At 33.4% G+C, this 17,437-nt stretch overlaps 1 protein-coding gene across 1 annotated transcript; it reads left to right on the plus strand.

Annotated features, from left to right (window-relative positions):
- Positions 1-296: 296 nt before the first annotated feature.
- LOC145575413 (uncharacterized) lies at positions 297-1,205 on the plus strand. The gene has a single exon (XM_081633287.1). It carries the CDS (start codon positions 297-299, stop codon positions 1,203-1,205), a length of 909 nt encoding a protein of 302 aa, XP_081489413.1.
- The last annotated feature ends 16,232 nt before the right edge of the window (positions 1,206-17,437 follow it).

Here is a 17,437-nt window from a genome sequence, read left to right on the forward strand (position 1 = left end):
GAAAATACAACTTAAGATTAAACCCCCAGAAATGTGTGTTTAGGGTAACTTCCGGAAAACATCTAGGATTTATCGTGAGTCAAGAAGGAATCAAGGTTGATTCAGATAAGGTTAAGGCCATTAAGGAATTTCCTCCTCCAAAGAATGAAAAAGAAATAAGAGGTTTTTTGGGAAGAATTCAGTACATCAACAGGTTCATATCATAACTTACAACTAGATGTGAACCAATCTTCAAACTTCTTCGAAATAATGTGCCAAAAAAGTGGAATGATGAGTGTCAAGCTTCATTTGATTCAATGAAAAATTATCTTTCTAATCCTCCAGTTTTGATGCCACCAAAGCTCGGGGAACCTTTGCTCTTGTACCTTACAGTGACAGAAACTGCTATGGGTGGATTTTTGGCTCAATATCAAGAAGGTACCAAGAAAGAAATTGCTATTTATTATCTTAGCAAAAAGTTCTTAGAATATGAGACTAGATATAATCCTTTAGAAAGGGCATGCATCGCTCTAATCTACGCGACAAAAAAGCTCCGACCTTATCTACAAGCTCATACAACATTCCTCATCTCAAGTTTAGACCCTATCAAATATATCTTTGAGAAACCTATTCTGAATGAAAGATTTGCGAGATGGCATGCTATTCTCTCAGAATTCGATATTCAATGTGTTAGTAAAAAATATTTTAAAGGGAGAGCCATATCTGAAGCGTTAGCTGATGGGCTTATATCTGGAGATGAATTCGATAATGACTTTCCGGATGAACATGTATTCAATATCAATACATCACAAGGGAAGATGTACTTTCATGGAGCATATAATAGAAGGGGGAATGGTGTAGGTGTGTCACTTATTGATCCTCATGGAGTTCATATTCCCTTTTCAATAAAACTTAGTTTTCCAACAACCAATAACACCGCTGAATATGAAGCTTGCATCTACGTTGTAAAGGCAGCCTTAGCAGCAGGGGCAAGAAATCTTATAGTGTACGGTGATTCAAACCTCATTATGTCTCAGATAATTGGAGTGTGGAGGGTTCGAGATGAAAGGTTGCAAATGTATACTGACCATCTCCAACAACTTATCCCCTGCTTTGAAGAAATCGATTTCAAACATCTCCCTCGAGAACAAAATAGTTTCACTGATGCACTAGCAAATCTGGCAGTAAATTTAACCTGGGAAGATAACGTTAAAGTTCGTCTGTAACTGTAGAAGAAAAAAATTCCCCAGTGATCATGGATGAAGAGATGATCGCACCATTAACTATACGAGACAAAGAGGACGCTTGGTATAGCGACATAAAAAATTCTATTCAACAAAGCTAATTGAGTCAAATGAAAGTCAAACACGTTCAACAAAGCTTTTAGAATCAAATGAGAGTCAAATACATTCAAACAAAGCTTTTTGAATCAAATCAAAGTCAATTGCATTCCACAATGGTAATTGAGTCAAATGAAAGTCAAATACATTCAACAAAGCTAATTGAGTAAAATGAAAGTCAAACACTTTCAACAAAGCTTTTAAATCAAATGAAACTCAAACACATTCAAACAATGTTTTTTGAATCAAATGAAAGTCAAATGCATTTAACAAAGCTAATTGAGTCAAATGAAAGTCAAACACTTTCAACAAAGCTTTTAGAATCAAATGAAAGTCAAATACATTCAAACAAAGCTTTTTGAGTCAAATTAAAGTCAATTTCATTCCACAATGGTAATTGAGTCAAATAAAAGTCAAACACATTCAAATAAAGCTAATTGAGTCAAATGAAAGTCAAACACATTCTAACAAAGGTTTTTGAATCAATAAAAGTCAAATGCATTCAACAAAGCTAATTGAGTCAAATGAAAGTCAAACACATTCAACAAAGTTAAGTGAATCAAATGAAAGTCAAATACATTCTAACACAGCTTTTTGAATCAAATGAAAGTCAAATGCATTCAACAAAGCTAATTGAGTCAAATGAAAGTCATACACTATCAACAAAGCTTTTAGAATCAAATGAAAGTCAAATACATTCAAACAAATCTTTTTAAATCAAATGAAAGTCAATTGCATTCCACAATGCTACTTAAGTCAAATGTAAGTCAAACACATTCAACAAAGCTAATTGAGTCAAATGAAAGTCAAACACTTTCAACAAAGCTTTTAGAATCAAATCAAAGTCAAACACATTCAAACAAAGCTTTTTGAATCAAATGAAAGTCAAATGCATTCAACAAAGCTAATTGAGTCAAATGAAAGTCAAACACTTTCAACAAAGCGTTTATAATCAAATGAAAGTCAAATACATTCAATCAAAGCTTTTTGAATCAAATGAAAGTCAATTGCATTCCACAATGCTAATTGAGTCAAATTAAAGTCAAATACATTCAACAAAGCTAATTGAGTCAAAAGAAAGTCAAACACATTCAAAAAAAGCTTTTTGAATCAAATGAAAGTAAAATTCATTCAACAAAGCTTATTAAGTCAAATGAAAGTCAAACACTTTCAACAAAGCTAATTGAGTCAAATGAAAGTCAAACACATTCAAACAAAGCTTTTTGATTCAAATGAAAGTCAAATGCATTCAACAAAGCTAATTGAGTCAAATGAAAGTCAAACACTTTCAACAAAGCTTTTAGAATCAAATGAAAGTCAAACACATTCAAACAAAGCTTTTTGAATCAAATGAAAATCAAATGAATTTAACAAAGCTAATTGAGTCAAATGAAAGTCAAACACTTTCATCAAAGCTTTTAGAATCAAATGAAAGTCAAATACATTCAAACAAAGCTTTTTGAATCAAATGAAAGTCAATTACATTCCACAATGCTAATTTAGTCAAATGAAAGTCAAACACATTCAATGAAGCTAATTGAGTCAAATGAAAGTCAAACACATTCAAACAAAGCTTTTTGAATCAAATGAAAGTCAAATGCATTCAACAAAGCCAATTGAGTCAAATGAAAGTCAAACACATTCAAACAATGCTTCATGATTCAAATGAAAGTCAAATGCATTCAACTAAGCTAATTGAGTCAAATGAAAGTCAAACACTTTCAACAAAGCTAATTGAGTCAAATGAAAGTCAAACACATTCAAACAAAGCTTTTTGAATCAAATGAAAGTCAAATGCATTCAACAAAGCTAATTGAGTCAAATGAAAGTCAAACACTTATAACCAAGCGTTTAGAATCAAATAAAAGTCAAATACATTCAATCAAAGCTTTTTGAATCAAATGAAAGTCAATTGCATTCCACAATGCTAATTAAGTCAAATGAAAGTCAAACACATTCAACAAAGCTAATTGAGTCAAAAGAAAGTGAAACACATCCAAACAAAGCTTTTTGAATCAAATGAAAGTCAATTGCAATCCACAATGGTAATTGAGTCAAATGAAAGTCAAACACATTCAACAAAGCTAATTGAATCAAATGAAAGGAAAACACATTCAAACAAAGCTTTTTGATTCAAATGAAAGTCAATAGCATTCAACAAAGCTAAGTGAGTCAAATGAAAGTGAAACACATTCAACAAAGCTTTTAGAATCAAATGAAAGTCAAGTACATTCAAACAATGCTTTTTAAATCAAATGAAAGTAAATTGTATTCCACAATGCTAATTGAGTCAAATGAAAGTCAAACACATTCAACAAAGCTAATTGAGTCAAATGAAAGTCAAACACATTCAAACAAAGTTTTTTTAATCAAATGAAAGTCAATTGCATTCCACAATGCTAATTAAGTCAAATGAAAGTCAAACACATTCAACAAAGCTAATTAAGTCAAATGAAAGTCAAACACATTCAAACAAAGCTTTTTGAATCAAATGAAAGTCAAATGCATTCAACAAAGCTAATTGAGTCAAATGAAAGTCAAACACGTTCAACAAAGCTTTTAGAATCAAATGAGAGTCAAATACATTCAAACAAAGCTTTTTGAATCAAATGAAAGTCAATTGCATTCCACAATGGTAATTGAGTCAAATGAAAGTAAAACACATTCTAACAAAGGTTTTTGAATCAATAAAAGTCTAATGCATTCAACAAAGCTAATTGAGTCAAATGAAAGTCAAACACATTCAACAAAGCTAAGTGAGTCCAATGAAAGTCAAATACATTCTAACAAAGCTTTTTGAATCAAATGAAAGTCAAATGCATTCAACAAAGCTAATTGAGTCAAATGAAAGTCAAACACTATCAACAAAGCTTTTAGAATCAAATGAAAGTCAAATACATTCAAACAAATCTTTTTGAATCAAATGCAAGTCAATTGCATTCCACAATGCTACTTAAGTCAAATGTAAGTCAAACACATTCAACAAAGCTAATTGAGTCAAATGAAAGTCAAACTCTTTCAACAAAGCTTTTAGAATAAAATCAAAGTCAAACACATTCAAACAAAGCTTTTTGAATTAAATGAAAGTCAAATGCATTCAACAAAGCTAATTGAGTCAAATGAAAGTCAAACACTTTCAACAAAGCGTTTAGAATCAAATGAAAGTCAAATTCATTCAATTAAAGCTTTTTGAATCAAATGAAAGTCAATTGCATTCCACAATGCTAATTAAGTCAAATGAAAGTCAAACACATTCAACAAAGTTAATTGAGTCAAAAGAAAGTCAAACAAATTCAAACAAAGCTTTTTGAATCAAATGAAAGTCAAATGCATTCAACAAAGCTAATTGAGTCAAATGAAAGTCAAACACTTTCAACAAAGCTAATTGAGTCAAATGAAAGTCAAACACATTCAAACAAAGCTTTTTGATTCAAATGAAAGTCAAATGCATTCAACAAAGCTAATTGAGTCAAATGAAAGTCAAACACTTTCAACAAAGCTTTTAGAATCAAATGAAAGTGAAACACATTCAAACAAAGCTTTTTGAATCAAACGAAAATCAAATGAATTCAACAAAGCTAATTGAGTCAAATGAAAGTCAAACACTTTCATCAAAGCTTTTAGAATAAAATGAAAGTCAAATACATTCAAACATAGCTTTTTGAATCAAATGGAAGTCAATTGCATTCCACAATGCTAATTGAGTCAAATGAAAGTCAAACACATTCAACGATGCTAATTAAGTCAAATGAAAGTCAAACACATTCAAACAAAGCTTTTTGAATCAAATGAAAGTCAAATGCATTCAACAAAGCCAATTGAGTCAAATGAAAGTCAAACACATTCAAATAAAGCTTCTTGATTCAAATGAAAGTCAAATGCATTCAACAAAGCTAATTGAGTCAAATGAAAGTCAAACACTTTCAACAAAGCGTTTATAATCAAATGAAAGTCAAATACATTCAATCAAAGCTTTTTGAATCAAATGAAAGTCAAACACATTCAAACAAAGCTTTTTGAATCAAATGAAAGTCAAATGCATTCAACAAAGCTAATTGAGTCAAATGAAAGTCAAACACATTCAAATAAAGCTTCTTGATTCAAATGAAAGTCAAATGCATTCAACAAAGCTAATTGTGTCAAATGAAAGTCAAACACTTTCAACAAAGCTTTTAGAATCAAATGAAAGTCAAACACATTCAAACAAAGCTTTTTGAATTGAATGAAAGTCAAATACATTCAAACAAAGCTTTTTGAATCAAATGAAAGTCAATTGCATTCCACAATGGTAATTGAGTCAAATGAAAGTCAAACACATTCAACAAAGCTAATTGAGTCAAATGAAAGTCAAACACATTCAAACAAAGCTTTTTGATTCAAATGAAAGTCAAATGCATTTAACAAAGCTAATTGAGTCAAATGAAAGTCAAACACATCAAATAAAGCTTCTTGATTCAAATGAAAGTCAAATGCATTCAACAAAGCTAATTGTGTCAAATGAATGTCAAACACATTCAAACAAAGCTTTTTGAATCAAATGAAAGTCAAATGCATTCAACAAAGCTAATTGAGTCAAATGAATGTCAAACACTTTCAACAAAGCTTTTAGAATCAAATGAAAGTAAAACACATTCAAACAAAGCTTTTTGAATCAAATGAATGTCAAATGCATTCAACAAAGCTAATTGAGTCAAATGAAAGTCAAATACATTCAACAAAGCTAATTAAGTCAAAACAAAATCAAACACATTCAAACAAAGCTAATTGAGTCAAATGAAAGTCAAACACTTTCAACAAAGCGTTTTGAATCAAATGAAAGTCAATTACATTCAATCAAAGCTTTTTGAATCAAATGAAAGTCAAACACATTCAAACAAAGCTTTTTGAATCAAATGAAAGTCAAATGCATTCAACAAAGCTAATTGAGTCAAATGAAAGTCAAACACATTCAAATAAAGCTTCTTGATTCAAATGAAAGTCAAATGCATTCAACAAAGCTAATTGTGTCAAATGAAAGTCAAACACTTTCAACAAAGCTTTTAGAATCAAATGAAAGTCAAACACATTCAAACAAAGCTTTTTGAATTGAATGAAAGTCAAATACATTCAAACAAAGCTTTTTGAATCAAATGAAAGTCAATTGCATTCCACAATGGTAATTGAGTCAAATGAAAGTCAAACACATTCAACAAAGCTAATTGAGTCAAATGAAAGTCAAACACATTCAAACAAAGCTTTTTGATTCAAATGAAAGTCAAATGCATTTAACAAAGCTAATTGAGTCAAATGAAAGTCAAACACATCAAATAAAGCTTCTTGATTCAAATGAAAGTCAAATGCATTCAACAAAGCTAATTGTGTCAAATGAATGTCAAACACATTCAAACAAAGCTTTTTGAATCAAATGAAAGTCAAATGCATTCAACAAAGCTAATTGAGTCAAATGAATGTCAAACACTTTCAACAAAGCTTTTAGAATCAAATGAAAGTAAAACACATTCAAACAAAGCTTTTTGAATCAAATGAATGTCAAATGCATTCAACAAAGCTAATTGAGTCAAATGAAAGTCAAATACATTCAACAAAGCTAATTAAGTCAAAACAAAATCAAACACATTCAAACAAAGCTAATTGAGTCAAATGAAAGTCAGACACTTTCAACAAAGCGTTTTGAATCAAATGAAAGTCAATTACATTCAATCAAAGCTTTTTGAATCAAATGAAAGTCAAACACATTCAAACAAAGCTTTTTGAATCAAATGAAAGTCAAATGCATTCAACAAAGCTAATTGAGTCAAATGAAAGTCAAACACATTCAAATAAAGCTTCTTGATTCAAATGAAAGTCAAATGCATTCAACAAAGCTAATTGTGTCAAATGAAAGTCAAACACATTTAAACAAAAGCTTTTTGAATCAAATAAAAGTGAAATGCATTCAACAAAGCTAATTGAGTCAAATGAATGTCAAACACTTTCAACAAAGCTTTTAGAATCAAATGAAAGTAAAACACATTCAAACAAAGCTTTTTGAATCAAATGAATGTCAAATGCATTCAACAAAGCTAATTGAGTCAAATGAAAGTCAAATACATTCAACAAAGCTAATTAAGTCAAAACAAAATCAAACACATTCAAACAAAGCTTTTTGAATCAAATGAATGTCAAATGCATACAACAAAGCCAATTGAGTCAAATGAAAGTCAAACACATTCAAATAAAGCTTCTTGATTCAAATGAAAGTCAAATGCATTCAACAAAGCTAATTGTGTCAAATGAAAGTCAAACACTTTCAACAAAGCTTTTAGAATCAAATGAAAGTCAAACACATTCAAACAAAGCTTTTTGAATCAAATCAAAGTCAAATGCATTCAACAAAGCTAATTAAGTCAAATGAATGTCATACAATTTTAACAAAGCTTTTAGAATCAAATGAAAGTAAAACACATTCAAACAAAGCTTTTTGAATCAAATGAATGTCAAATGCATTCAACAAAGGTCTTTTCAAGACCACTCCAATTACACCATTATTGGACCCTTATCATGGACCAAAATAAACTGAATTGGACGTTTTCATAAAATAGAGTGGGTTTTTGAAAACAGAAAGAAGAGAATTTTAATAAAAACTAACCGCAACACTTGACTTTTCACACTTTCACCTCATTCGATTATGGTTTGACGTGACAGGTATTCATCACTGGGTTTGGTTTTGGGGAGACACAAATGGGTGTCTACATAAGCCCCCACTTTAAATGACTTTGAAGAAACTTATGTTTCGAAAAACGAGAGTCAAAGTATCGATAGGGACGGAGAATGATTCAAAATGTTCCACAATTCCAAATCATTCTTATAACGCCGATACCTGCAAACTAATCATTAGATAAACAGATAAAAGAGTTAAGAAACGCATATCTTGCACCGTCGAGCACACGTCTCTGGAGTAACCGTTTTTCTTTTGCTTCATTTTGACGACCTTCTACAAGCTAGAGAACGCCATCTTGCTGTTGTTGATGTTCACTCGTCTCTGAACAATGGAGTCTTTTTTGAGGGTTGTTCACTCGTCTTTGAATAATGGATTCTTTTTTGAGGATTGTTCACTCGTCCCTGGACAATGGAGTCTTTTTTTAGGGTTGTTCACTCGTCTCTGAACAATGGAGCTTTCTTGAGGAATGTTCACTCGTCTCTGAACAATGGAGCTTTAAATGATATGTTCACGCATCTCTGAAATATAGAGCTTTGATGATATGTCCACGCGTCTCTGAACAAAAGAGCTTGATGATATGTCCACGCGTCTCTGAACAAAAGAGCTTGATGATATGTCCACGCGTCTCTGAACAAAAGAGCTTTGATGATATGTCCACGCGTCTCTGAACAAAAGAGATTTGATGATATGTCCAAGCGTCTCTGAACAAAAGAGCTTGATGATATGTCCACGCGTCTCTGAACAAAAGAGCTTGATGATATGTCCACGCGTCTCTGAACAAAAGAGCTTGATACTTGAATGTTTGTTGCGATCGTTCGGCTGGCTGCGAACAGGAACTTTGCTGAATGGTTGTATCCTGTAAAAATCAAAAGAATTGCCAAAAGACTTTGCTGGTGTTTTTCTTATGGTTGACCTAAGGCTTGATGTGTTTCTTAGGGTTGACCTAAGGTGAATGATTGACTTGAGGTTGACTCAATGTGACTGACTGACTTGAGGTTGACCCAAGGTGAATTGACACGACATGACTCAATGTACATGACTCGTGTGTGGTGTGCGACTCGAAAATGCAAAAAAGAAAAATTTTCGTTTCCGTCATTTTTGTGGAGGGTACCGACTTTCTCCCGAAAAAGAAAGACGTGAAAAAAAGAATCGAAGTGTTTAATGGTGCATGTTGAATGAGCTTAATCAAGTATATGAATTTGAGACTATCCCTCAAGGTGCAAGGATTAATTCCTCCTAAACTATCTTAGTTGACTCGATTATGAAAGTATTTAGGGTAACTTAGGCTCAGAGGCTAAGCACTTCATACTTTGATACAATGATGATTATAAGTGATGAGTGATATGACAAAGCATGCTTCAATGTTATGCTAAGAATTCATGACAAAGGGTTCCTAATTGGAAGTCTATTTGGTCATGTATCTATGATGTGTGTGAAAGTGATACTAAGGTTAGGCTGCAAAGGCTAACGGTGTGGAAAAGTATTATTTGATAAGAGTCAAATAATGATGACTCTTGGGCTAGGTAGGCTAATGATGTAAGGATTAAGCCCCCAAGTCTAGCTCAAAGTGAATAGGGATGAACATTGGAGATCCCTTGATATGATCATGGTGTAAGTGTGTGAATGTGAAAATGAATGCATTTTTATTATGGCCGCACCTCAATGTGAGGTTGCCTACGTATCCGTTAGGAATCAGGCCAAACGTAGCTCTAGCTGAACCTCGCACAAGTGTATGTATACCTCAAAAAGGTCTTTTTAAGGGTTGTAACGTGGTTAGGCTAAAGGTTAGAGAAGAAGGGGATAAAGGCTCAAGACCCTAGATAAGCCCCCAAGGTGTGTAACCTTGCTTTTGAATCTTTGTATTTTTTTATGCTTGAGTTTTCTCATTTTTGAGCTCTTTTTCCTTTTTTTTTTTTTTTTTTTTTGCTCTTTTTTTTTTGCTCTTTTTTTTTCTTTTTTCTTTTTTTTTTTTTTTTAAGTGTGGGCAATCCCGATCATGCGGTCTATCACTCACTTGGCATTCATGTTTCTCAGGCACGGTACGGAGCACTCGATAAGAGACACAATCTGAGACATGTTCTTATCAAAGATATTTTCATATCAAAGACATTGGAACACTTGCCCTTTTGGACACTTTTATTTTTTTATTTTTATTTTTATTCTTTTGAGATCACTCAAGCTTTTATATTTGGAACTTGCATAAGTTACACACCATCCCATCCCAAGGTTAAGTAAATGTGGGTGGAAGAAAGAAAGGTCTATCGTTAGACAAGGCTCAAAGTGTTTTATCAAAAAAAGGATTATTTATTTAAAGGGTGAAAGATATGATATAGCTACAAAGGGTGCCTCAAATCATTGGTATACCTTGTGCTTAATTCGGCGATTTTTTTTTTTTTTTTTTTGGACAATGCAATGCAATGATCATATGCAAGAAATTAAGATGCTCATTTTATTAAAGGGGAAAAAGAAAAAAAAAAACCTATGTAATAAATCTAAAGAAGACAAAGGGTGCCTATGCTAGACTTATTGGGTAAAGGTTTGAAAAAAGAAGAAGAAAGCATGAAATCTCAGTGAGAAGCTTGTCTTGTATTTTGTCTCATCATTACTCTTTTTTTTTTTTATTATTATTATTGTCAATAACATGACTCAAACTCGATTCAACATGCATAGATGGGAAAAGGTCATGAAAGAATGAAGGGAATGATATGTGTGGAGAAAGTATGTGGAGAGTGGGAAGATGATGTAGATGGAGAAATATGGAAGAATTAGGAATAGAATGGACCCCCAACTCAAATGACCAAATAACGACTCATGCATGAACCCAAGACATGGTCATAGTGTGACAAAAATATTATGTGTGCTAAGACTAATGAGTTTAGGTGACATGTTAAGACTTGTGTCATGACCATGTGGCTAGACTATGTGACTAGACTTAAGCAAAGACTAAATTAAGACTTCACGTATATGCATTAAACTGGACAGGCTGTGGTATTTTAGTCATAACTTTTAATCTGTGACTCTGATCGAGACGAAACCAACTCCACATTAAAGATAAAACACGGGGCTACAGATCCATAGGTTGTACGACTCGTGGTTCTTCCTACAACTCCGGTTATGACCAAAACAAGTTGACGCATATGCAGTACACGGGAATAAAAATCTGGGTTGAGTTAATGGAACTATGACTCGATTTTAGGCTTGTTCATTAGTTCAAATTAATTAAATAATTAATTAAAAAAATTCCTTTAGTCATTTGTCAATTCATTTAGTCTTAATCAAAAGTCAAACAAACGGTTAACACATATATAGTATGTACAAACAAGGTTGCACAAGTAGTTCACATAGTCACAAAATGATGCAATGAATTTGCAACCTAACCATCGCTCTAGTTCTCTAAAGTTCAACAATATGGGTTAAATCAAAAAGTTCCATGGTTGTGAATCCATATGCATTGCACACAAGCCTGCCGTGAAGGTTGGAGTGAATGGACGGGACCCTGCGAGTTCGTGATGAAATCGAACTCGACTCCATGGTTTGGTGGATTCACAAACTTTGCACGTACCCAAATTTGAACTTTGCACATGATAGTGGATTATTCTATTGGGCAGGTGAAGCAGGAACCCCCAGAGGGTTATATCCATATGTAGAACACATATGGGTTCAGATGAGTGAGAAAAGGACTCAATTATTAAGTAAAATCAAGCCAACAATGCTAGAAATGGTCAAAGCAAGAAGGCAGACCCTTGGCTCGGTATTGGAAGAACTTGGCGCCAGACCACAGGGACTGTCGCCACAAAAAAGCCTCTGTCGCCAAGCGACAGAAACTTTTGACGGGTGACAAGCCCTGTTTTCTAGACGCTAGTTCCTACATGCCTTGGCAAGTTTCTGTGTTCTTAGAATTTTCCATATTTCGCATCGTTTATTCGATTCTAGTCATGAAAGATATTTCTCAAATTTTCTACGTGTAAAATTCCTAGGTATTGACTCATGGGGCTCTCCCATGAGAACCTTTTAATGCATATGACAATAATGTTAATCAAATCAAGCACATGAAATACTTAGAATTTTTCGAGTCTCATCCGCTCATTCTAAATAATTGCCAAAATAAATTTCAGGAATATAAATAGAAATCCTCCCCAGCGGAGTCACCAAAAACCATAGGGAATATTTCAAGCATTATGATAACCCCAAACTTGAACCCCACTGTGATCATACACTAAAGTACGGTGGCGTTCCAAAGGGAAAGACAAAGAGCAAAAAAAGTCGCCAACAAGTTTTAGGAACCTGTAAACCCAAAAGACAATCCAAAAGGACCATCAACTACTCCATAAGGTCTTGAACCAAAAAGGGTCCGGGGATAAGGGTACGAATTCAATCTACAAAAGAAAGGACCCGCCCTATAAAATAGGCCTCTAACTCACTTCACCGTGGCCATTCTCAAGTTGGGGCATCGACATCATTGGACAAATTCATCAGAAAGCTTCAAATGGGCATCAATACATTTTAGTAGCAATTGATTATTTTTCAAAATGGATTGAAGCAGCATCATTTTCCAAATTAGGTGCAAAACAACTCTCAAAATTCGTGATAAACAACATTATTTGTCGCTATGGAGTACCTTTTGAAATGATTTCGGACAATGGGTCGCAATTCAAGGGGCAATTGAAAGAAACTCTTGAAAAGTATAAAGTTAGACATCATCAATCTTCTCCTTATCGCCCTCAAACCAATGGGGCAGTTGAAGCAGCCAATAAGACCATTCGGACAATAATCGCAAAAATGACTGAAAAGAGAAGGGAATAGCCTGACAAGTTGCCATATGCTCTTTGGGGGTATAGAATTTCCATTCGAACCCAAACAGGAACTACTCCTTACTCCTTGGTGTATGGGATGGAACCCATCCTTCCCATAGAAATCGAAATTCAATCCTTACGGGTCATGAATGAAAGTGAAATCTCTGAAGATCAATGGCTCAAACTTCGGAATGATGAACTTGCCTTAGCAAATGAACGAAGGTTACAGGCTCTTCACAATACCCAACTTTACCAACGACGCATTGCTCGAGCCTTCAACAAAAAAGTTCGAGATAGAGACATCCAGGAGGGTGATTTGGTGCTAAAAGAAAACCGCGCTCCTCTTAGGGGTAAATTTAAACCAAATTGGTCAGCACCATTCTTGGTCAAACATATCACTCCTACGGGGGCAATAAAGTTAGTTGATATGAATGGTGATACTTTCCTCCACTTCACCAATCTTGATCAGCTCAAAAAGTATTACGCTTAGTATCCATACCCAAGTCAATAGGGGTAAATAAAAAAAAATAAAAAATAAAGAAGAGGATCTTCGTACGTACTGTGGTCAATAAAATGGGGAAATTACTCGTCAATGTATGACATTCGATCAACTCTAAGGGTTGCATACGAATTACAATTTTTATTATCTCGTCTCCTTTAGATTTATCGATTGTATATTAAGGCTTTAATGTCATTGTCTATACTTTGGACCTCCATTTACGGTTAAAATACATGATTGGGCTCATAAAATGAAATATTCTAAATCATGATCTCATGATCATAAACTTTAAATTTCAAGTAACAATGTCAAAGTTTAGGGAAACAATTGAGTTGACTTTTAAAGAAAAACTTCATTCCAATGAGAAATTCCAACCTTAAAAACACAATGTTACATAAGGTGACATTCGATCCTAATTCGACGCTTCAAATGCCCATAGTGCTAAGGAAACCCTAGACTTATTACGTGAAAAGTTCAAGTGCAAAAAAAAAAAAAAAAAGGGGACATTTAAATCTTTATGTTCTTGACTTTATCACTTCTCTTCCTTAATCCTCTTCGAATTGCTGATCGAGGGTTCATCCTCTATCTTTGGCCTTTTAAAAGAACCCACATCTTTGAGAAGCCACCCTTCATAATAAACATCAATAGTCGGATCTCTTAAGACCGGGAGAAATGGAATTTTCTTAACCCGTTCCCAAACTTTGAACAGATCCCTCAACATGTTGGTATCTATCCAATGAGTAGTACATTCATTAGTGGGAAGATCCTTTAGGAAGGTTTGTCGCTGCCCGAGCTGTCGAAGACACCTCCACGGATAATAAAAAGTGATCTTGTTGATACTTGGAAGCACTACACCCCTTTTGTTAGCAGTACTATATATGACTTCTTTGATCCCCAAATGAGAGGTTACCCATTGGATTTCACCTTCAAGGGTAAAGCCCCAAGCATTACTTTTCTTTACCTTATAATATAAGGGTGAACAACCCCTACTAAGGATAATCTTAGGATGGTACTTGATTTCGTTCAAAGTTTTCACCAATTTAAACTTCTCCATTAGCCACAAGTGAAGCACCAGTGGGCTCCCCTTCATAAAGGTGTATGGATGTTCCTTTTGATGATCAAGACTAAGGACCAATTCTCCAAAGATCAATGGCCCTAATCGGCCCCCATAAACCATTTGTAGTTCATACCTAGCTACATTGTTATGACACAACCCAAGATCTTCCTTGAACAACAAGAGACCCATGAGGGCAATCAAGCATGCTCGACTTCATGCCGAGCCATATGAAATATCAAGTTTAAGATTGGTACCTTTTGTTTTAAAATGTTCGAGGACACAATTGATAAGGATGGAATATTCATGATGGAAAGTCATACCATCATGATAAGATATGCCTAAAGACTCATGTAAATAACCACTAGTAGAAGTACACTTCCTTGTTGTAACTAATGGTCCACTCATGGAAAGACCCAAGAGGCCTTCAATTTCTTCTACCATTGGCACCATATCCCCACCTTTAAACCTAAAAACATGCTTTTTCTCATCCCAATATTTAGTAGAAGCATAAATAAGGTCATAGCAAAGTGGAAGTTTGAGAAGAGGAAGAAGGGAATCAAAGAAGATTTTTGCATAACTTTTCTCTCCTAAAGCAACCTCTACCCCCATGGAAAATAAAGTGCATTTGTAGTCTACTTCAATGATTTCATTCAAGTAGTTGGGTTCTTTTCCTTCATATCCATAATTTTGAAAGAAAATTCGAGGAAAAGGAGGAAAGGAAAACAAGAAAAACAAAGTATTCTTGTTTCAAAGGAGAATAGAAGTGGATAATTATGATCACCCAAACTCATGTCTTATATAGGAAAGGAAAAACCCCATCTTACATTGAAACACCTATAAGCTTTCAGGCATTTAGTCCCACAACATGTCATCTTTCTTCATGCAAACTTTACTTACATGCATGTGTTATAACAACAATCAATTGTTTTTTCTTCTCCATATTCTCATGGTTAAAGTACCCGTGAAACTTGCTTTTTTGTACATGAATAGGATAGTCAAACAGAATCAATTTAATCCTTAGAATGTCTTTTTAGCCAATTTTACAGTTGCACTTTGATATGTCTCAACCTGTTTATTATCTCCATGCTATATGGAGTCTTTCAAGCCGGTTTTTCAACCGTAAGTAATGAACGACTAAGTTCTTTATCGAAGTTTCCAAAGCTGGTTTTTCAACCACGACTGATCAATAGATCAAAATTTTCAAGCCGGTTTTTCAACCGCAACCAAGATTTCCAAAGTTGGTTTTTCAACCATAATTGATCATTGATTAATCGACCAAGACTTTTTATGCCGGTTTTTCAACTGCAATCGAGATTTATCAAAGCTGGTTTTTCAACCACAACTGATCATTAATCAATTAATCAATTTTTTAAAGCTGTCTTTCAACTGCAAATTATTGACGATTAAATTTAACCACAATCAATATGTCGTATTTGACAGCAAATATTCTCACGCCACATTTAAGCAAATGCTTGATAATTATTAGCGTTTTGTTTTATTTTACTCTAGTTTCTTTATAAACTCTATTCAAGGATCAAAATTTACTATCTTTTTCTAATCATTGATCATCGTTTGTTCCAAACTCGATCAATGAGGGGCAATCTGTAGACACCAAATTTTGATCCCCTATTTTCCATAATTTTTTTACATTCAATTAACTAATAAATTTTGTGTAATTTCATAATTATAATAACAAATTTAATTTTGCTAACGACAACCGCAATAATTAGACATAAGAGACAAATTCAAGTAGTGTTTATTTATTATTTTGGAGTATACAAAACCCTTACAATTTGTACTCCTAATTTACGAACAAAACATGAGGGTAATTTGTAGCATAACTCGAACCTTGTACACTCCGTGCCGGAAACTTCAAATCATCATTTAATTCATGATTATGAAAATCATTAACGCCATTAGTAGCACCACTAATGCCATAATCAAAGCTAAATATAAATTTAGCACTCGAAAATGCTCGTCGAACGGAGATGGAGCTTGACGGTTTTGGTTGCCGGGAGCCATGCAAACCGAAGAGGAAAAGGCAAGGGGTGTTTTTTTGGGTAAAAGGTGATTTCGGATAAGGGAAATCTCCCTTTTATAGGGGATAAATATTATCCATAGTTTTATCATATCCCAATTGTGTAATCGTTTAGTCTAATAATAGTAGTACGTGTATCTTTTAAAAATAACATAAAATAAAAATAATGTGTTACCACTGACATATATAACATTTATTCCGTTTGACATATCCTAGTCGAGAATATCAAATATTAACCCTTTAATCTGTACAATTTTAAAACCGTGACCGTTTCTACAATATCACTTTCTAACCCCGAATAAAAGTTTAGTACTACTGATTTTATGTATCCTATTGTTATTATTATTATTCTAATATTTTCAATTATATTTTTTTTTATTTAAAAAAAAAAAGAAAGAAAAACGGAAATACAAATCATAAAAAACAAAATAGCATATATTGATAAGTACAAAATCATGCAAAGCATGCATGAAAATATGCATGCATATCAATTACCAATACACAAAGTCACGGCTCCCCCTTTTTTTTATTTTTTTATTTTTTTTGGTTTTGTTTAACTTATTTAATTTTAACTCGTTTTAATCCCACCATTTTACTTTGCTAATAACTTACTACTACTTCATATTTCATCTTCTTCATTCCTTTCAACTTTCCAACAAAACACCATTACCACAATGCCTTCATGACTCACCTCCTTTTTTTTTTTCTCTCTGTTTTATACACTCAGAAACAACAAGTGTAAGGTATGCATGTTATTTTCTTCCCGATTAATGCAATGACGACAATATTCAACAGTGAAAGAGTGGTTATGAGTTAAGATACCTCCGTCATTACCACTCATTTGATATGTCAAATCCATGAAAAAAAAGAAAATGGTAAGTCATGGTTGTAATTTAGCAACGAGAATAAGAAAATGGTGTGATATGACAATACGTTGTATCACTGAACTGTGTTTCTTCCCTAACGGTAAGGTGATATGACCATCCACAATCAATGGCTAGCAACATTTTTTTCTCCTTGTTATTTTCTGA

This window comes from Chenopodium album, chromosome 13, assembly GCF_948465745.1.
Source record: "Chenopodium album chromosome 13, dcCheAlbu1.1, whole genome shotgun sequence".
Lineage (NCBI taxonomy): Eukaryota > Viridiplantae > Streptophyta > Magnoliopsida > Caryophyllales > Amaranthaceae > Chenopodium > Chenopodium album.